The following is a 21,286-nucleotide window of genomic DNA, read 5'->3' on the forward strand; positions in this document are numbered from 1 at the left end:
TATAAAACGCTTAAAAGCAGAAAATTGTCACATTTGAAAAGGTGCAAGCATGAAAAGTACGGCATTTTTTCTTAATAAATTGCTTGATTCATTTCCACGGATCATCCCTATCTTGCCTTAGAGAAACAAACAAAATCAAATCTAACTTTGGCTACTTTGCTGTGGTTGCACTCTGTTTCTAACCACATCAAACCCCACCCAGGCCTGTCTATCTGTCTGCAGGTGGAGCCCTGAGTCTGAAGTGGTCTGGCAGATGGAGACAGCACTACACTGTATTGGAAAATGAAAGAAAATGGGTCCAATGTCTTTTGTAGCCTTGTGCCTTCAGTCTGAGATCATATCGAACAAGCTCCCATAGATCAAAGAGGCCTCTGTGTAGTAACAGCAGCTCTGGGATTAGAGCTATAGCAACAACACACCTGCAAGAAGTGCAACTCCAACTGCCTTTATGAGGTATGTCATATAGGTCTGAATGTCAGGACATCCAAATTATAGAGGTTCTCTTTCTTATGTGATGTATTTTTGTTTAAGAGTTTGTATTGTATTTTTTATGTGTGTGCATGAGTGAGTCTAGCTCAGTTATTCTGCATACATGAATTTGAACATGTACCTCTGGGCATTTCTTCTCCATCCTTCAAAAAGAAAACCACAAAAATGTAAAATTCACCCAGATTATTATGAAAAAAAATAAGAAAGAAAACTGCGTTAGTGTGAGAAGGCTGTTGTGAAACATGCCCTTTGAAATGTAAAGCTGTTAGAGGCAACGTACAGTAATGTGGATGATTGACAGAATTGACAAAAAAAGGACAAAATGTCTCTGGAATGTAATTGGCAGATGAATGAATAATGGGAAGAACACTTTATTTTATGGGTCCTTTAGTTTCCCATCGATTGCCAGGAAATGTTCCCAATCATTTCGTAAAAGTGGCTGCTATGTAACTGTTCATTATAAGGGCATTTCATTGAAAGGGTTATGTAATTTGGTAGATTATGGAAAACTTGATCGTTTAAGGAGCCTAGTATGCAAATACACACTGAAAAGTAAGTTTGACTCTGTCCGTTAAATAATTGTGAAGAATCTAAGATATTAAGATGTAAAGTCGCTGCTATCACCTCTGTCAGAAAAGACCAAAACAGAAAAGACAATATGTATCAGTGGACACCTATCATAGAAAATACATTATATATAAATTGACTTTCTCCACAGTATGGATCAGTAGGTGTGTTATGTAAACTCATCTGATGTTTAAATAATGAAGATGACATACATAAAGTGAAAATGGTGTCTTTGGTGGTGACCTTACTGGACTTTTTCATCCCTCGTGGTATCACTATAATGTATTCTTGACATTGACCCACAGGATGGCTGCCACAATAAATCAGTGTCTCACCTTTGAGCAGGGGCAGCGGTGTGAGCTCCACCTGGGAGCTCTGGTAGCGGAACTGGGACGAGCTGTGGGACCTCCTCTGCCGGGCTCTGCGCATGGACCTCCGCGGGAAGCCATCCACCTTCTCCGCGGAGGGCACCGAGAAACTGGTGGTCGGCGAGGACGGGCTGGACGGAGGCAGCTTGGTCGTCTCCATGATGGCTGTTAGATGGCAGTGATGGTGGTGGTGCTACTGCTTGCGTGCGTGCGTGTGTGCGTGCGTGCGAGTGCGTAAAGAGGCGTTTAAGAGGATGTACGGGTGAATGGAAGAGAGGATGAAGGAGTGGGTGGCTATCTGAATCACAGATGTATTATCAATTGATCAGAATGAATAGACTCTCTGGAGAGGTGGAGGAGGAGGAGGAGGGGGAGGACAGGGGAGAGAAATACAGGGGGGAGAAGGTGCAGAGTCGGAGGAGAGGAGAGGAGAGCTATTTTCTGGATGTCCAGTCCCGTGCTGTGCGCCTCGCTGTCTGTATCAGAGCCGGACTGGAAATGGCAGCATCGGCAGCAGCATCCCTGAATCTTCTCCTTTTTTTTCACGCACAGATGAAAAATCGCTTGTGTATCATCCCCGTGAAGGAGCAGAGCCTGCACAGCCAGATGATGCTCAGACAGGCGCGTCTCCTCACACACACATACACACACACACACACACACACACACGCTCGTCTCTCTGCTGCTGTTCTGGCGTCACACACACACAGACTAAATGTGGATGTTTGGTAACCTTTTGATCATATAGCTCCTTATGCAGAAGGGAAAATGAATGTAATCAAGCACAGATGATCCTCCTCCTGCTTATCCACATCAAAAAAAACAAACACTCCGGGTCAGTTTATAGCATATAACCTTCTCATCGATGAGGCTCCTTCTCAGTAAAAATTAGTGATGGGTCCTGGCGGTGGATGATGGTGATGATATCATAAAATCATCAATCTGGGCCCACCTCGGCTGCCGCATCACTGTTGTCCTTCTGGCTCGTTTTTTAACGGATCCTCTGTTGACCGCACCTGACTATTATTTTCTGCTTTTTTTCTCACAGGTTGATGATGATGTTGTTCTTCTGCATCTCTCCACACAGCCTCCTCCTGCCGTTCTCCAATCGTTTCAGGGCGGGGAAACAAACGGTCCCTCACAGCGCCGACATGTGCAGGTCCTCAGCCAGCAGCGGCCGATGCAACACCGAGCCCCGCTGCGCCCTCCGCTCCTGTCTCCACCTCCTCGGGTAGAAAAAAAAAAAACACACAAGAAGAGAAATAAAAAGCAAGCAGCCTCTCCTCCCCACAGCGGCAGCCCGGAGAGGAAAAAAATCTTAAGGCCTATATTATACAATAGCACCCCGTCTATGTCTGTCACACTGACGCGTTTTGCTCTTGTCCCCCTTCTCGGTTCCCGTTATCCGGTCGTCCTAGAGGCTCAGAGAGCTGCGTCAAGACGCACGCAGTGAGCCAGTACACCGGAAATAAGAGCGTCTGTCTGTCAAAATAAGAAGAGAATAGAATAGGATAGTATAGTATAGAAAATGAAACAATAGAATAGGATAGAATAGAAAATTATACAATAGAATAAAATAGAATCAGAATAGAAAATTATACAATAGAATAGAATAGATTGCAATAGAATAAAATAGAATAGTATAGAATAGAATAGAATAGAATAGAATAGAATAGTATAGAATACATAATTGAATATAATACAATAGAATAGAAGTGGAGAGAATAGAATAGAATAGTACAGAATAGAATAGAATACAAAACAATACAATACAATAGAAAATAATAGTATAGAATAAAATAGTATAGTATAGAAAATAAAACACTAGAATAGAATAGAATAGAACATAATTGAATATAATACAATAGAATAGAAGTGGAGAGAATAGAATAGAATAGTACAGAATAGAATAGAATAGAAAACAATACAATAGAATAGAAAATAATAGAATAGAATAGAATAAACGTTATTGTCCAGGCCAGGCAGGAACATTGTCATTGGTCTAACTCAGGAAAGTATAAGCACAAACATGTCCAAAAGATAAAAACATCACATTAACACAGCAGAGACCTCTCAGTTGTACATCAGTGTATTCATACCCATGCTGGACGGTCTACACTGAAATATTTATGTACCACATGAATTGCGTTTGCATTTCTCACTGGAGGGAGCAACTCAAACTCAGGGTACAGTGGGTGTGTTTTGTCAGAGGTGATTGACAGGTCCTTCTTGTGTACAGCTGTGCTGTAAAGGTCATTTAATGGATTTTGTTGGTGGCCTGCTATCCTCCCTGCTGTTTTAACAATCCTGGTCAGCTTGTTTCTATTTACTAAAGTCAAGTGCCCATGTCAGACAGATATATTACAGACAAGGATGCTCTCTATCAAACACTTTCAGAAACAACAAGACTGATCCCCAAACCCTTCAGATTCCTTATTAAAAACAGTCTCTGACCAGCTTTCTTACATATAAAATCAACATTGTCTGCAAAACTCAGTTTCTCATCTGTGTATGTAAAAGTATATATATATATATATAGTACATTTTTAATATTTTCCTGTCCACTATCGCAGGAATAATAAGGCACCAATAGGGCTGTTTCACCTATTTTGACATGTCACAGTATCAAAAACACAGGTGTAAATCCTAAAATGAATGATGGCCATGGTTCCATTTAACTGCTTTAGTTTCAGAGTCCTGGCTCACTGGAATATACTGCAACATTTCAATTAAACGACCTCTTTGATGTTATAAGGAACACCAGTGTTTTTCCTCCCATGACAAATCGAAAAGTCTGTTCTAATGTAATGCTGTTTTCAGCACATCTCTTCCATACATTGATTGTGCCTCATCATTTCTCTCCATCTTGGCAGCTGTGGACATAATGTGCCGCCTCTTCTTCATAATTAATTTCACAGCAGTTACTTTTTATATCCTCAACATTGATCCACTATCTCCTTTGTCATTCTTCCCAAAAAATATAAAATGATGGTTATTACAAAAAAACAAAAAAACATTGAAGATGCTCCAGAGCTTTGCTGCCAGCTGCAATAAAAAGCGTTTTATTTTATAAAGCTGGGACCGGATGCTCTCCTATCTCCCTTTGACTGTCTTGACACTGGCTCTCCAGCCTAAAGGTGGTGCAAGGAGAGAGAGGAGTGAGGCTCCTCACTGCGGATGACGCTATAGGATGGATTTATTTATTTATTTGTCTTTATTTACGTGGCCCGTCTCTGCCTCTTAAACCCGGGTCATTATGAGCAGATGCGTCATGAGTGTCCCGCCGCTCCGCTCTCACTCCGTCACCTCTGACAAACCTCTGGCCATGGATTCATCCCGTTATCAAATGTTCGCCCCCCCCCCCCGCTCCACCAGTGCTCCTGTCTGACTCTCCGCCTCCCCCCACTCCTCCTCCTCCCCTCCTTTTCCCCCATCTTCCTCGCCTCCTATGTGAGGTGAGCGCGCATCTGTGTGTGTGTGTGTGTGTGTGTGTGTGTGTGTGTGTGTGTGTGTGTGTGTGTGTGTGTGTGTGTGTGTGTGTGTGTGTGTGTGTACTTGGCTTTAAGGATCAAGTTCCATACATTATTCTTCTGTTTGCTAAGCCACTTCTCTTCTCTCTCTCTCTCTCTCTCTCTCTCTCTCTCTCTCTCTCTCTCTCTCTCTCTCTCACACACACACACACACACACGCACACGCACACTCAAAACCGCAATTATCCACGCGCTTGTCTCTCACACCTTGGCTGGCAGTGAGTGTGTTTTGATGGCGTTTGCGATGTGAGACCTGATCCTGCTTACTGCTCTCCTCACCATGAACACACGCACAGTGTTTTCTTATAGCCTGAACAAGGGCGAGAGTTATACTGTGCGCCTGCGCCCCTTTCTCTCTTCCTATATGAATTGAATAATCAAACGAATAAGGGAAGCAAAATGTTTTTATTTTTCATTAACTTCTTTATTACAACCTGAGTTGCAACATAAATATATTAATTTCATCTATGATAAATACAAAATTAATTAACTAAATTATTAGCTAATAGAGTAAAGTCCCATATGCTTCCTATATGTATGTATATGATATACAATTACAATATAAAAGAGAAGTAATATACACATTAGCAGGGCCGTGGCTACTGCTGACAACAGTGAAGTCATATGCGTTTCCTGAGAATTTGGGAATTAAGGACTCAATATATGAAAATATATTCAATAAACAGAGGTAAACATATAAGGGTGGCTGGGGCTCAGGAGGCACCCCAATTTGGTGTGTGTGTGTGTGTGTGTGTGTGTGTGTGTGTGTGTGTGTGTGTGTGTGTGTGTGTGTGTGTGTGTGTGTGTGTGTGTGTGTGTGTGTGTGTGTGTGTGCATATAAATGAACAGTTAAGTGAATAAAATAAAAAAATTTAGAGACCCTTTTTTGTTGTTTTTGTGTCTGGGGTGGGATACATTACAGGACCTACACATATGACCTCAGTATTCAGTAATATTATCTAAAAATCCTGACTACAGCCCTGCAAAATAAAAAAAAAGAAGAAATAGTATCAATTGAAAAAAACAAAATCGTCATTTTAATGCAATCATGCTATATAAGCGCAGCGATATTTGCTATTCCTTAAGAAAATGCACACTTTAAACACAGCGGTAGTTCTTACAACAGGTTTAAGCAGCCTCTTTATCCTCTTATTGTTAGCTATAAGGAAAGCAATGAAATGATTTATGATTTCTTTCTCATCACATTTTCCTTTTACCATGTCCCCTACACAGATCATTGCAATTGAAAGTATACCACTTGTTAAAACAGCTTAGTTTGTAATACAGACTGGTGAAACCTATACAACAAGTTTTACAACATTATTGCAAGCTATCATAATTACATGTAATCTCACACACACATACATTTGGCTGGACTTGGTCATATAGTAACTGTAAGTCTACATAATTCATGGCTGGACTAACCCACTAAAGGGTTGTTTATGGTAACATGTGTATTTAGTAATATGAAAATATAAAGTATCATTTGACACAGTGGCTCAAGGGCCTTACATTTAAGTCTGGTTTATGAAAAAAAGCGTGGTAACAAAAATAAATTGACAATGTATCATATAGGGGCATGATTTGCAGCAAGTACAAATATGGTAATTGTATGATTTGAAGTGCAGAAGAAAAAACATAAATCAATTTTGTTGAAAAATAAATAATTATATATATATTTAAAAAATTATTCAGCAATTGACTGATGTTAATTTTGTCTTGGATACAAATATTGTAAGACATAAATACATTTGAAATAGCAGCAGAGGTTTTATGACGGTGTGTCTGATCATATGTCTCCATTGTGAATGAAAAAATGCATTTTCCTCTAGTTAAACTACCATAAGCAGCCGAACCGGAGCTGTGTGGTTATGGGTATGTGTTTTATGGATTTATGTGTCTTTCTTGTGTGTCTTTTTAAATTTTAACTTGACTTGACTCTCTGAACAAACTGCACAAAAGTTCCTATGTGTGCAAGCACAAATGGCAAATAAAGTTCTTGAATCTTGAATCTTATTTTTGGCACATTATTCAGACTCACGGCTCCGGTTTGAGATGGAAATTTCTTCAGATGGCAATTCTGTGAAGTTGCAAGGAAGTGAGTCCCCCACCCTATCTAAAATTATAAGCTTTAGATGTTGAGTCAGTATCTCGTCTTTTGTAAGCTATAAAGCTTCCTTCCTTTGTTTTTCTTTCATTTGAAAAAGTTAGTTTTTTTTGCTGTTGCACTTTCTTGTCAATTATGGAGTCTCACATTGCTTGATTATTGGAGTTTCGGCCTGTTATCCAGCGAAGAGTTTAAGATTTCCTGGGATTCCCTGTAACTTAAGCAAGGCTCCTTTTACCATCAGTAAAGGGGAACTCCACTGTTTATTTATCTTACTCAACCTGTGAAAACAGATATATAATGTCTATTGTGCTGGAGGAGTCAAGTGAGTTAATATCCCCCTGATGATGTCATTGTGAAGAACTCAGTCTATAAACTCATAACAGAAACAGGAAACCTACATTACAAAGTGGAGGTGTAGAGTTTAAGATGTTGGCTTTACATTCAGAGTGGGTTTAACATAAGAGGTGCATCGTGGGAAATGTAGGATTAAGTGTTTCTGTCTCTTAAAGCACACTAGAGCTTAAAAGTCAATTAACTCTGCCTCCGTTGCTTCAATTTTAACCATTCTTTTTAAAAGTATTTCTCTTGTGAGTGCCCCAACTTTATAGAAGTGCCCTACTAAATCACCAGAGTGCTTCTTTAAGAGACAAAAAGCTGAATATTGGTAACAGCCCAGACATTTGTTTAGTTCTTGGTTCATTTTCTAATGCCAGGTTTCCAAACATGAGAACATCTGATTGTCAAATGTTTCAAGTGTTTCAGTTTATACTCATAACAGCTTGTATTTTGGCATTGTTGGTGTTACCAGTTTTTTCATTCCTAACAAACTACACTGTAGCACTTTGGAGGCCTCAATCATCAGGTGTTCTTCTGTGCTGTGATGTGTTACCACTTGATTTTGAGTCCCACAGAGTTTGATTGAACTGCTACAGGTTGCTAGTCCCACTTAGTATCCAATCATTGACCTCCAGGAACTCAGAAAGGGAGAGATCACTTAAGGGATCACCAAGAGGTGGCACCAAGGATGCAGGTTGAGCGAGAGGTCTAGCCAAGCTGCCGGAGGTAGTCTGAGGAACGTTAAGAGGACTGGGGACAGTGAGGAGGGAGAGCAGAGACGAAGTAGTAGGTATCATTTGATGGCCGGAACTCTGCTTTAATGTGAAAGCAGAGGCAGGGGAAGGAATCTGGTTTGTCTGCTGGGAAACCGAGAGAAACGGTAAAGCAGGATCTTGAATAGGTGCTGGTAAAACAATACATGGCGGGCTTGAATTTTTTGAATTTCCTCTGAATTGACATTGATGAAGCTGGGGCACATTCATTGGGAAACGTTGTGCTGCTAGACCTGCGTTCTCTGCCGCTGGAGGTCTTAAATGGGAGCAAGGGGGCACCATGTTAGATGAAGCAGCTTGAAAAGAGGCTTGTTTCATTAGAAAGGCTTCCAGTTCCCTGGATGGAAGTGTAGAGGGAGCTGGGTGGGAGGAAGGGATCGAGGCACGGCTGTTTATGTGGAGAGGAGCATTCACTGACATTGAAGAACTTTCATGAATGTCTTGCTCAGATGGAAGAGGAGCAACTGTGGAGCAAATTGGATTTGAAATAAGACTGGTGCACAGCTGTGTCAGGGCTGATTTTTTTGGTCTTGAGGTGATTTGAGAAGGAGGTTCATCACTAAACAAAGAGTGAGGAGCCATAGCTGAAAAAGTAGCAGTCATTGCACTGGAGGAGGATGAGGTGGTAAAGAGTTCGGCAGGCAACCCAGACGACGGTGAAGGTTGAGTGTTGTCAGCGCAGTCATGGGTGTGATGACCTAGGCTGGGAGTTGCAGAGGTAGAAGGAGAGGGTGCAGCTGTCAAAGTGGAGCATGAGGTCTGGTGAGGGTTCTTGGAAGGGCTGGAGGAGTTTTGAGGAAGTGTGGTATCAACTGGCGATGGGGAAACAGAGAGGCGGTTGGTTAAGCTAGACCCCGATGCTCTGAGGCAGCAGAAAGGCTTGTGTTGCTCCAGAACTGTTGTAAAGCGACTGGCCTCTTTTTTCAATGTAGCGATCTCCTTTTGAAGGGCAGAGTTTGATTGCTCCAGATGCTGCAGCTCCTATGGAGAAGAGGGCAAAGGGAAAAATGAAAAAAAAACTCAGGTTTATCTTTATTATCCCTAAGAGGTGAACTCCTCAGCAATAAAAACTGATTAAAGACATACATCAAAAGACAAATAAAGGCAATCACACTTTCCACTCCCATAAAATCACACCAGGCCTGACACGTCCTGTAATACTGATGACACTCTTCTTTAAGATTCCTCTAACAGAAAACACGACAGGGTGAAGCTAGAGCACAAAGGAGAACTGAAATATTGCTGTTAAGTGAAATTCAGCAGGAACTGAGCGGGTACGGCAATGAGAGCAGTGAGGTTTTCTACAAATCATGTAAAAGCCAAAAAAGTCAAGTTAAAGGGGCCCTCCAGTCATGTTTTATAACTTTTGCAAATGCTCAGCTTGGAATTATAATGTCTGATATGGATTTCCTGCAAAAAAAGCTAAATTGCCTTGAAATAACATATCCTTCTTCTTCTATCAATATGTAAGTACATTACATCTCTGAGATTTAAATCAAATCATGAGCGCAGCTACAGGCTTTTAACTTTTCACTTTTAGCAAATGAATGTGAGGTGTCTTCTGGTATCAAACTCTGCACATACATCATTCTACACAGTGAAGGTCAGACCTCCAACTGAGGAAACAAGGAGAAAAACACATTTCCGACTTTTAACGTGTCTAGAATTGCTTGTTCCCAGTTTATCAATGATTCAACAAGCATGAACAATGCTGAGAAAAAAAGCATTTTCTTTCAGTATGAGTATGTGTCCGCTATTTTCTCTTAAGGTCACGAAGTCTACATTTAAAGCAACAGTTGTATGCGGCCGTGCAACACGTGCACTGACCCTTTCAACCTTCAACTGCTGACATCAACTATCTTCTAAACTCGTTTGTGACTTCGAAGCTTCTTCAAATCAACCTGAAGAACAATAAAAGAGAGCAGAAGTGAAAGAGAAGAAGATAGAGAAAGTGAAAGTCTGGATTCCCTCCAAACACACACCCATTCACAAAACTGGTAAACGTACACTTATCTAACCAGTTATGACAGGTAGGATATTATGTGGGAGGAAAAATGAGGCACACCTGAATGAGCATGAAAGACGACAAGCAGAAGAAACATCAGCCGTTAAACACAGCCAACATATCTTATTTGAGTCCTGAAAGTAATAAATCACGACAGATTTGACAGATTAATGAAAATCTGATGGTAACCTTTTATATATCTATATCTATAGATAGATAGATAGATAGATAGATAGATAGATAGATAGATAGATAGATAGATAGATAGATAGATCACAGTACAGTACCATAAGATTAATGACACTACTGAAGGGGGCACAACCTAGAAAACAAACTGTAATGTTAACTATTATTTTATTATCCAGAGTTAATCATTAACCTTATGCAGCCATTCATGCTGCAGTGAACTATTACACTTCCCTATTTTAAGAAATGACCTCACCTCCTTCCACCTTTTAAAAAAAATCCTTGTGTGTAAAGGTGATGGGTCTAAAACTAAAATACATCAAGATTGGATCACTTAAATGAATAGTTAAACAATTTGGAGAAAATGCGCTTATTCGCTTTCTTGACAAGAGTTATATATATATATAGAAGATTGATACCACTCTTGTGTCTATACGCTAAATAAGAAGCTATAGCCAGACGACGATTAGCTTAGCTTAGCTTAGCATAAAGACCGGAAACAGACGGAAACATCTAGCCTGGCTAAAAAGGTAACAAAATCTTTCTTAATCTCACTTCAGCACCTCTAAAAAACTCACTAATTAACACACTGTATCTCATTTGTTTACTCTATTAAAAAGGCAAAGGGTAAAAATGACAAATTGTGGTTTAATAGGAGGTATGTAGTGACTGGAAACATTAAAATCTGTCGTTTTGACATTTCGGTTTTTGTATGAATTAATCAATCTAGATATAACATGTAAATGTGAGTGCTTTGGAGTTTTCCCCCGCCTAGCAGTTTCCCCTTGTTTCCAGTGATTCTGCCAAGCTAAACGAATCACCTGCTGAAGGTAACTTTATGTTTACTGCACGGGCAAACATCTTGTTATTAATCATCCTTACGACAACCAAACTGAAAACTCATGGTGAAGCTTTTTCAGAATGACAACACTACAAAGATCATCAAAAAATGTGGACTTTCAGTCAGACAGATCTGTGACTGTGTTCTGCGACACTGAATCTCTACAATATGTCTTATTAAAACTTTACTCAAAGTATTAAGAAAAAAGAATTTTGACAGTGAAGACCTGTTTGAATAGTGCATCAAATTTTGCTCTTTAAAATGGATATTTACAGAGGATATTATTATGTCTAATTCAAATCATAAAAAAATGTGTACAGTCTATACATGCATTGTTCTCAGTGGTTCACATTGTGAAGTTTCTGAGTCAGAACATTATTTGCTCCATGGAATCCAATCAGAAATGTCTTTCATAAAACCCGTAATGCACATGTCTGTGAAAGTACCTGTGGAATTTGCCCCTCAGGAAGAGACACGAAAGGAAAAATATGGGTGTGTGTGTGTGTGTGTGTGTCTGTGTGTGTGTCTGTGTGTGTGTGGAGTGGGCAGAAAGGAAAGGGAGGGCTCACCAGAGGGAGTGAAAGCCCTTCTCTTAAGCTGAGCATTTCCAAGAAACGGCTGTGAGCCTTCTGCCAGATTACACAAGACACATACACACCGCTAGTCACATAGCCTCTGTGTGTGCATGTGTGAGACAGAATCACAGTATGATGTTGTAGGGAGGGAAGGAAAGAAAGAAAGGAAGGAAAGAAAGAAGGAGTAAATGTTTCAAACCTCATGGAGCTCATCAGCCCTCTCTGTCTGTTTTTTCCTGCTCTTCCTCGCTGCTTCTCTGTTCTTCTGTCGTCTTTTAGTCCCTCTGTATTGCGTCCCTGGTCCCTCTCCCTCTTTTTCCTGTCAAGATGAACATTCATGAACATCCCTGCATACTTTTCATATGGCATCCTCTATTGCCTTTAAAGGAGTGCTCCTTTTTCAAGACATTAATAACTTTTTTATATTGCATGTTTGTGAAACCTGTATTAGTTCATGAGGTCATGAGGCAAATCTAATACATGAAATGACACGTAGTCTCCCAGTTTGAGCAGGTCAGTAAAGCAATAAACAGACCTGGACTTGAAGAGAGAGGAACTTATTGTGTTGGAGCGCGTGATGTTAAAGGGAAACTTCAGTATTTTCCAACCTGGACCACATTTTCCCATCCTTTCGTATCTAAGTGACTAATTGTGACAACATTTTTTGAAACTGGTCCAGTATTGCGTGGGAGCATCAGCAGCCACAAAACAGGCTGCAATCAAATCCTTTGGGGCGACTGCACCCCATCAATATACGTTCCCTAAAAGTACTTATTACATACAGAGAAATAAAACATTTTTCTTCACCTTTTGCTTGATATGGTCTTTTTTTATGATTGTGTCAAACCAAGTCTCAGTCAAGGACAAGTCTCTTTCGGAAATCTTACGATAGTTGAGCGTAGACTGTAAAAAAAATAATGGTTGTATTCACCTTGACATTACCCATTGGTTGGACTTGTATTTTGAAGCCTCAAGTTTAGCATCTTGGATTTTTGGTGCAGCTGACCTTAATGCTTGCTGCTAGCTTGGTTAGTACATTTATAGTCTATAGTTAACTGTGATAATGCTGGTACTATTTTTAATTTTCCCCAGCAACAAAAAAGACTTAAAACCATTAAAACAAAATGTACTAACAGGAAAAACTGAACATCCAACTCCTTAGGGTCTTTGATTACAACCAAACGCTGAAGAAGACTTTTTAGGCAACCAACATGTTACAATTAATTTTCATAAACTACAAACACACTGAAATAGCAACAACTATGGCTAACCCTATACTCTGTGAATATGGGGTTATGCCATGGTTTCATTTCCTTACCAACATTGTTGCCATGGTAGTGATACTTAGATTGAGAGTCTGAGCTTTTAGTGGAAGTACATTGATCAGGCGCAATTGCCCCAAAGGATTACATTGCAGCCTGTGGTACAGCTGCCGGCTAAAGCTCTCTTGCTCAATACTGGACCATTTTCAAAAATTACTGACAGCATTAGTCACTTACAGTAGGCACAAGAAGATGAAAATAGGGATCAGGTCCAGTTTTCCTTTAAATTCAGCACTCGTTGAGTTATAACTGACACTGAAGAGGAAACAAGTTCAGTGATCCATCACTGAGTCTGAATCATACCAAAATGCTACAAGAACAAGAGCAAGTACTTAGGATTTTTTGTTATAAAACTAGACATAAGAAAGTGCTATCACCCAGGATAAAATCTGAAGATATGAATAATATGTCAAGCCTAATTTGGTTATTTTCTTTACCCATATGAGAGGACAGGTGCCCTGCAGCCAGGTTGTAGAAATTTGAAATGAGCTGATGCCAAAATCATTATCAGCTGTGATAAATGGCATGAACTATTCCAACAGCGCCAGACATTCAGAGATAGAAAAATGTATGCTGGTATTAGAAATTCCAAAGTGAGTCTTGGGACTACATTTTGGTCTCTTTTGATGGTGATCAGAATGCCTAATTCTTAAAGAAAATGTAAAAGAATAATGCAATATAATATAATCTATGCTCAATAGGGAGTCTGAATTGATTTTAGAGTGACTCACTACTACTTACTTGCTAATATTTTAATTGATATAGCTTTTAAAAGACAATGTATCATCAAATATTCAAATGAAATGACTTGTTCAAGTGATTACCTAACTTTACTTCATATCTTTTGTTATTATTGCATTCATTTAATATACTCATAAGTTCTGTAATACTGACAGTAGGTTTACAGTGTTTTTCTATTTCTGTATGTATGTATTGGCTTGCTTCATTGATAAATTGATAGATTGATCGATTAGAAGGAGGAGGACTTACCGAGCCAGCAGTGTTGCTGTTGCAATCAGCTGAGAGCGAGCCGGAGCTGTTGGATTCATAAACGGTATCCATGAATAACGGAGACATGTCTTGCGCCCCCTCCACGCTGCAGACCGGCTGGTCAGTTGAATAGGTCTCCGGCAACAGCATAAATCTTCAGCCTGTCCTCACCGGTGCAACATGCCCGCAGGTGCAACCACCGACTGTCATATAAGAATCTGCAGCAGCTGCGCGACTTTCTGCGGTTTGGGATAACCTGTGGATGAGTCAGGAGGACGGAGGTGAGGTACTGCTATATTTCTGTGTTGCAAACCAATGGTGATGGTTGCTTAGTGACTTGTTGACTCTGTGTGTCCAGGACTGAGCAACGTTCAGTTTCAGTCTGGTGGCTTTTGAGCAGGAGGTTTGGCACCAGAGAGAGCTGATGATGATGATGCAACATGATGTGACTGCTTTCAGTTTCTCTTTCTTTTAAACTGACCCGTTGCAATGTAATGGTGTGTGTATTTAGGGAGGAGGGGAATGGAGGGGCGGTGTAGTAGGCAATGCTTTCTTTTTCAAAGCCTGCATAACCAGCTATCTACACGTAAGCATTAGTTTTTTTTTAACTATTACTATTACATCGGTTATAAATAATAATAAATGAAATAAATGCTGTGACAAACTTGTAATAAACAGGCAGCTAAATATTCATGACAAGTATGTTATGGGATTTTTTATTGACCAATTATAAATCTAACAAAGTCTAAACCCCCCAAAATAAACCTCTATAACATCAGGCTTGTTTTCGTGTTTTTCTTTATTTGTATGCCTTCCTGAAGTGCCATAAAACTCAAGTTTACATTAGTTTACCCGCTACTGCATTGTCTGATAGGTCAGCTAATAATCCCATCCTCACATTTTCAATAGTGCCGGGAGGAAGCATGATGGAGAGATTTAGGAGAGCTGTAGTTTGGGACGGGAAGTGTTTTAGGTGGGGGGTCGGGAGGTTACCATATTAGGAAGTAACTTCCTTCACGTGCAGGGAATTTCTAAAAAAGCGCCTTGCCAGGAAATAAACGGCCAAGCCCCCTTACAGCAGCCAACAGCTTTTACCACTCTTTAGCAGGAAATTATGTCACTTCTTTTACCAAGAAGGGGCATTGCTAAATCCTCCCACATATTCACAAAGAAAGAATTATGTTGTGACTTGGCTTGATGACATTGGTGGGCAGTGTAAAGTGCATAGCCTGAAGTTACAATAAATACATAATGCATTTATGGGTTAGGGTTAGGGTTAATGGGTTTATGTCACATTTGTGCTCAAAAGGTTGGACTGTGAGTTAGGGTTTTGTTTTTTTTTACTCTTGTAGATCAATATCTTCTTTCAAGCCAGGGTGTTAAGTCTTGGGGAGCACTTGTACAGAAATGATGTGAATGAAATGAGAACATTCCTTGTCAACTTCCTGAGTCAAGTATGACTCTGAAAGCTGATACTTGTATGAAGATTACTCAGAAGTCCCACAGCAGTCTGTAACTCATGTTTTGGTTACGAGATTAATATGGCATTACTAAATTGGGGAGCCCAATATCTTGTTCACTTCTCATAGATTTTTACTTATTCTTTATTGTAACATTCTATTTATATATTTACATCACTTTTGTCATTTGTGATAGTTGTATTTTTTCTTATTTTGTACAGATACCTTTTCTCTTACTTTCTGCTCTTGATTGTCATACACAACAACACCAAGACAAATTCCTTCTATGTGCAAATTTACTTGCCAATATGTATGTTTTCGAGACAGTCAAGTTAGTCATTCCTACAAAAGACGCAACAGGGCTCCAAATCCGGTATTAGCCACACCTTAAAATGTTTCAGAAATTATTGCTCTCATTCATGGCCCTCAGGGGATAGAGCAAATTCAGCCAATAAAAACAATCAGATTCAGCTCAGATTCAGCAGCTGCTCTTCAGATGAGTTATTATCATTGAGTTAAACAGTCAGAGAAAATCTAATGATAGAAATTCACATTACACTTTTAATATAACATTTTAGAGTGACATACTACTACTTACTTGCTAATATTTTAATTGATATATAGCTATATGATTATCTAACTTTACTTCATATCTTTTTTTATTATAGCATTCTTTTAATATTCTCCTAACATCTTTAATACTGATAGTAGGTTTACAGTATTTTCTATTTCTGTATGTATTTATTGGCTTGCTTCATTGATAAATTGATAGATTGATCGATCAGAAGAAGTAGGACTTACCGAACGGTTAAATACGATGGGTAGAGGTGCAGTTTTTTGGGGGTCCCTGCTCATATGGGTGTTAAAGGAAATGAGCAAGTGGATAAATTGGCAAAGAATTCATTTGTATGACAATAAAGTGATAAAATCATTCATTAGAGTAACCATAATTAATGGCAGGCAGAGGCAATGGGATACAGACAGACAATAAAAGAAGACATTATTATATACAGAAGTTATTTCATGTTAAACCGTTTAAAGGAGGAAATCCTAACAAAAGAGGGGAGGTGCTTATTATATGGTTAGATTCAGGCATGCAGGTTTTCACTCCTGTAATGGGGAAAATTCAATCAAATCTGTGTCAGTGTACACTTTATAAGATGTAGAACATATAACAAAACATATGTCGAACATACATTGTAATAAATAGCCTATAATTCATAGTATACAGGGCAGGGGGTCGATATGTTATATAATGCAGGCAGGATTAGAAAATAGTTGTTTTGGTAGGAATTGTTTGTGTGTGTGTGTGTGTGTGTGTGTGTGTGTGTGTGTGTGTGTGTGTGTGTGTGTGTGTGTGTGTGTGTGTGTGTGTGTGTGTGTGTGTGTGTGTGTGTGTGTGTGTGTGTGTATGTAATGTTGTTTATTTGTTTGTGTGGTTCGTTTTAAATAGACCAAACTTTCAGATTATCTAATGCCTTAAATTTACACACTCTGTTACAGCAGGTGGCGGTATATGCACCTTTAAAGTTGGGTTTGCATTCCGCCAATAAAAGAACCAGCTTCGAACGTTTCTCTTAACCAATCAGCGCTCCCTTGTCCTGACAGACCAATCAGTGGGAGTGGGAGGCGGGACTATCGTTTACATTCACTTCTTGGTGCGACATGCTTGTTGTGGATGCTGAATATCTTTCATACACAGCTATAAACAAGCAAAAAAAAACAACGAATCTGTTATAATAACAGCAGCTGAGCCGGACACAGTCGCGATGGGTTTGCTGACGATTCTGAAGAAGATGAAGCAGAAGGAGCGGGAGATGAGACTGCTAATGTTGTATCCTGCTAATGTTGTAATACAGTTTAAGTTAGCTTAGCAAGACACACAATAGCGTTCATGTGTTAGTTAGCGCATACTCTGAAGTAACATTATAACTGTATCAGTTTCTGGTGAATACACATAAGATAATAGTTGTTTGTGGCGTGTTTTTGGTGCGTTTTGTGCTGCGTCATGCTACAGTTAAGCTATCATTACTAACAAGACAATAGCAGCCTGGTGTGTGTTGGATGGAGGCTGTCATAGGATACTTTTGGAGAGGAAATTCAGACTTATGGCCTGTTAGAACCTAATTGGGAACGGCTTACATTTGGGTTAGTGTTTAAAGTTAGGGTGTGTGTGTGTGTGTTTATTCTTTAACCTGGCTCCTACAGAGGTCTGGACAACGCGGGGAAGACGACCATCCTGAAGAAGTTTAACGGAGAGGATGTCAGCACCATCTCTCCAACACTGGGCTTCAACATTAAAACACTGGAGCACAGAGGGTACGTTGTGCTACTCTATATCCTGGCTAGTACCTAAAATACTGCACATTATAAACACACACACACACACTTTGATCTCATGCAAAGATTGCTTTCCGCCCTGTTTTCCAGTTTTAGCTGTGGTATTCGTGTTCTCCAGTCATACTTAGGGTAACTAAGGTTTAATCTGTGATATAATAGGGATGAACTAGATCTAGACTAGTAGTGTGTGAGTTTATAGCTTTTGTATGAAAGGTGTCAACACAATCAAAACTCGATTTGGCAAATGTTATACACATCAGGAACAATGTAACTACCAGAGCTTCAAAGTTGTACATCACTGATTTTCTCAAGCATGAACTGCTGTCCTACCAGCTGGACACAGACAGGCCGGACCACAATACAATCGGGAGAAACACTTAATAAGCAGTTTTGATAACATAGGATAAAAAGTCACATTCATATCATCATTGTAAAAAATTAACTAAATATGATTTCTTTAACAAGAAAACATGATAAAATTTGCAGATATTGCAGTGTATAAAAAGATTTAATGGTGTGATCTCCCATCTACTCAATGAACTCATTAAACAAAATCAAAATATATCTACCAGAGGAGACTGTAAACACCACATAGCCACCCAAAAGCACCTTTGGACAGTCAGTCTTTTCCTATCGAGTACACATATCTAGAACAGTCCAGATCCATAAAACAGTAATAGTGGACAATTAAACATGCAGTCATAATCCGTAGTAGTGGTTATGTCATTGTTTTAATATTTGTCTGTGCTCATGTGCTCTTGTATGTCTTTTTTATGGCATCAACCTGCCAGGGATTGCAGATAAAAATTAGCCTATATGAGTAAATCTGACACATTTACATGATGGACCCCAGTGCTCGTGATAGTTAATGAGCAGTATCTCTGCTTCAATAAAATAAATATAAATGCATATCAATTTCCCAACTAGAAATGTCATTCTATAATGTAGTTCTTGTTTTATCAACTCAGTAGTCTAACTATTAAATTCTCTATCTTGAACACCAAGAAAAACGGTCTCAGTATGCTTACAGGAACAGTGTAATAGAGCTGCAACAATTAGTAAGTTAAACAATTAGTTGCTGACTGTCAAATTATCTATTTTGATTGTTTGTTTTAATGTCCCAGTGATCAACATTTTTCATCATTTTTTGATAGTTTATGGACCAAACAACTAAATAATAATGAAAATAATTGTTAGTTTTAGCCCTAGTTAAGCCATTCATTCCTGTCATTTTCAGTCAGTCTCCTCCTCATCTTCCCAACAGCTAAAACAAATAACTCATTGTTTTTTTTCCCTCCTCTTGTTTTGACTGAACTGTATTCTTGTTCAAGCCAAGAATCTGGAGCATGTCTATAATTAGTTCACAATCCTGCTGAACCTTTACTAACAAAGAGCCCACAGTGGCGGCTTTGTTAAATTGGCATCCATATTAAGGAATTCATTCAAAATCCTTCATAACTACTCTCAAGACGGTACATAATTCCCTCCGCTGTATATTAGTGAGTTGCTGATGCCACATAGTGTAGATACACTCGGTCTCTCAGGTCATGAGAACAGGGGCTCCTGGTTGTGCTGAGCCTCTTTTGTCCAGGCTGAGTCTCTCTCTCTGGGGGTCAGATCAACAAACTACTGAAAAGTCTTATTTATGAAGCACTATTGCTCTTATAACAATCTAGCTCGTCTTTGATTTGAATATTCATAACTGCTTTCCTGTTGTCATTGTTTCTGTTATTAACTTAAATTTGCCAAGCAGCACATAGTAACTGTGGTTTTAAGAAAATCGCTATATAAGGTTTCACTTACTTCACATTCCTCAGTTCTTCGGTCTTCTCTCCGTTTTTTTTCTAGGTTCAAACTCAATATTTGGGACGTGGGGGGTCAGAAGTCACTGCGCTCCTACTGGAGGAACTACTTTGAGAGCACAGACGGGCTGGTGTGGGTGGTGGACAGCGCAGACAGACTCAGACTGGAGGACTGCAGGCAGGAGCTCAGTGCACTGCTGCTGGAGGAGGTACACAGAAACATGCACACACAGGAGCTGTAGGGAGGCACATATACAGCAAGTAGAGTTTAGTGGTTAATTGTAGATCTATATGTTGGCTTTGTTCTATATTTCACCCGTAATCTGCACCCGTATTTTACTGTGTTTAAAGCTGAAATCCATGATATTTAATCAATGCTTTATTTTTTATATTCAGCTGTGCGGTTAAGTGTTAAGAAACTTTTTTTTTTAAAGACCTTTTGTTTCATATAAACATGCAGATGGTAAAATATTTTACATACTGTAAATGCTGCATCACATTCACCTGTCAAATGAAGTTCATGTGCGTTTCAAGCTACATTATTTCTTAAATCAGAGCTAGAGTGCCCTGTAAATACTGCAATATGTCAAATTAAAGACTGTCAATGTGCTGTATCATCATTTCCTCCCTGCAGAGGTTAGCTGGTGCCACGTTGCTGGTGTTTGCCAACAAACAGGACTTACCAGGAGCCCTGTCAAAAGAGGCGATACGAGAGGTGAGTCTGTTTCACACATTAGTACCACTTCTGGTTCAAACTCTTCATGTCAGATTATAGTTGATTTTTAAAAAGAAATTGGGAGTATTTGTTCATTATTTACAGTAATAATCACTTCTGTGTTTTCCTGCAGGCGCTGGCTCTGGATGAGATTAAAAGTCATCACTGGTGTATCATTGGTTGCAGTGCAGTAACAGGAGAGAACTTGTTAACTGGAGTGGACTGGCTACTGGACGATATCGCTGCAAGGATCTTCACTGCTGACTGAGCACACGTCCGGTTTTGTTTAAAAGGCAAAACAGCAGCATCTCTTTATTTGATGAGCTCTGTCATGACTTTTTGATCAGACTGCAGGCATCAGAGGTACCTAGAGCTCAACAGCAGTCTGCATTTTGTTTCGCTCACCTGCTGTGTGTAGTACTGCATATACAGCACTGTCTGTGTGATCACTGGAATCCAACATACAGCACTGTATGTGGGATCACTAGAATCACTACACAGCCTTTATTTTATGTTTCCACTTGATTCTGGCATGTATGTGTGAAAGAGGATACATTGGAACAAACATTGTTAACGCAATGTGATTGACAACTTCTCACACGAGCCCCCCTTTTATTCTGTGGTCCATCAGATCATTTGTGTATGTTTTTTTTCTAATAAATATACCCAAATTGTGTAAATCAATAACACTATGCCATAACCTGTTGTACACAGAATTTGTCCCTATATAATAAAATGAGTAATTTCACTTAAACCTAAAGACCCAATAGTTATAACATGGCATTTCTGACTCATGAGCACATTTTAGTTCTGATGTGTGTCCTGAATGTTTGTAGAACCTGTGAAGACACTGAAATATAAGGCTACACAAGCTTGA

At 39.4% G+C, this 21,286-nt stretch overlaps 4 protein-coding genes across 4 annotated transcripts in view; 1 reads left to right on the top strand and 3 right to left on the bottom strand.

Annotated features, from left to right (window-relative positions):
• ppp2r5b (protein phosphatase 2, regulatory subunit B', beta) overlaps window positions 1-1,584 on the bottom strand; it is a 33,749-nt gene extending 32,165 nt beyond the window's left edge. The window contains exon 1 of the mRNA XM_062444377.1: window positions 1,392-1,584. Coding sequence (XP_062300361.1) covers window positions 1,392-1,584 — 193 coding nt within the window. The remainder of the gene's footprint in view (window positions 1-1,391) is intronic.
• A 361-nt stretch (window positions 1,585-1,945) lies between these two features.
• The window catches only part of sb:cb1058 (uncharacterized protein LOC394209 homolog), a 39,331-nt gene continuing 19,990 nt past the window's right edge, over window positions 1,946-21,286 (bottom strand). Inside the window, exon 4 of the transcript XR_009927902.1 lies at window positions 1,946-1,958. The gene's annotated coding sequence lies outside the window, so the exon portion shown is untranslated. The remainder of the gene's footprint in view (window positions 1,959-21,286) is intronic.
• batf2 (basic leucine zipper ATF-like transcription factor 2) lies at window positions 7,991-14,357 on the bottom strand. Its single transcript, XM_062444479.1, has 4 exons — window positions 14,093-14,357; window positions 11,980-12,099; window positions 8,780-9,154; window positions 7,991-8,131 (listed from the first exon to the last, which is right to left on the bottom strand). The coding sequence occupies exons 1-4, from the start codon at window positions 14,240-14,242 to the stop codon at window positions 7,991-7,993; spliced, it is 786 nt and encodes a 261-aa protein (XP_062300463.1). The 5' UTR covers window positions 14,243-14,357.
• arl2 (ADP-ribosylation factor-like 2) lies at window positions 17,189-21,286 on the top strand. The gene is made up of 5 exons (XM_062444723.1): window positions 17,189-17,386; window positions 17,761-17,871; window positions 19,741-19,903; window positions 20,329-20,409; window positions 20,543-21,286. Exons 1-5 carry the CDS (start codon window positions 17,322-17,324, stop codon window positions 20,675-20,677), a joined length of 555 nt encoding a protein of 184 aa, XP_062300707.1. The 5' UTR covers window positions 17,189-17,321; the 3' UTR covers window positions 20,678-21,286.

The sequence above is a fragment of the Scomber scombrus genome, chromosome 23, assembly GCF_963691925.1.
Source record: "Scomber scombrus chromosome 23, fScoSco1.1, whole genome shotgun sequence".
Classification (NCBI taxonomy): Eukaryota; Metazoa; Chordata; class Actinopteri; order Scombriformes; family Scombridae; genus Scomber; species Scomber scombrus.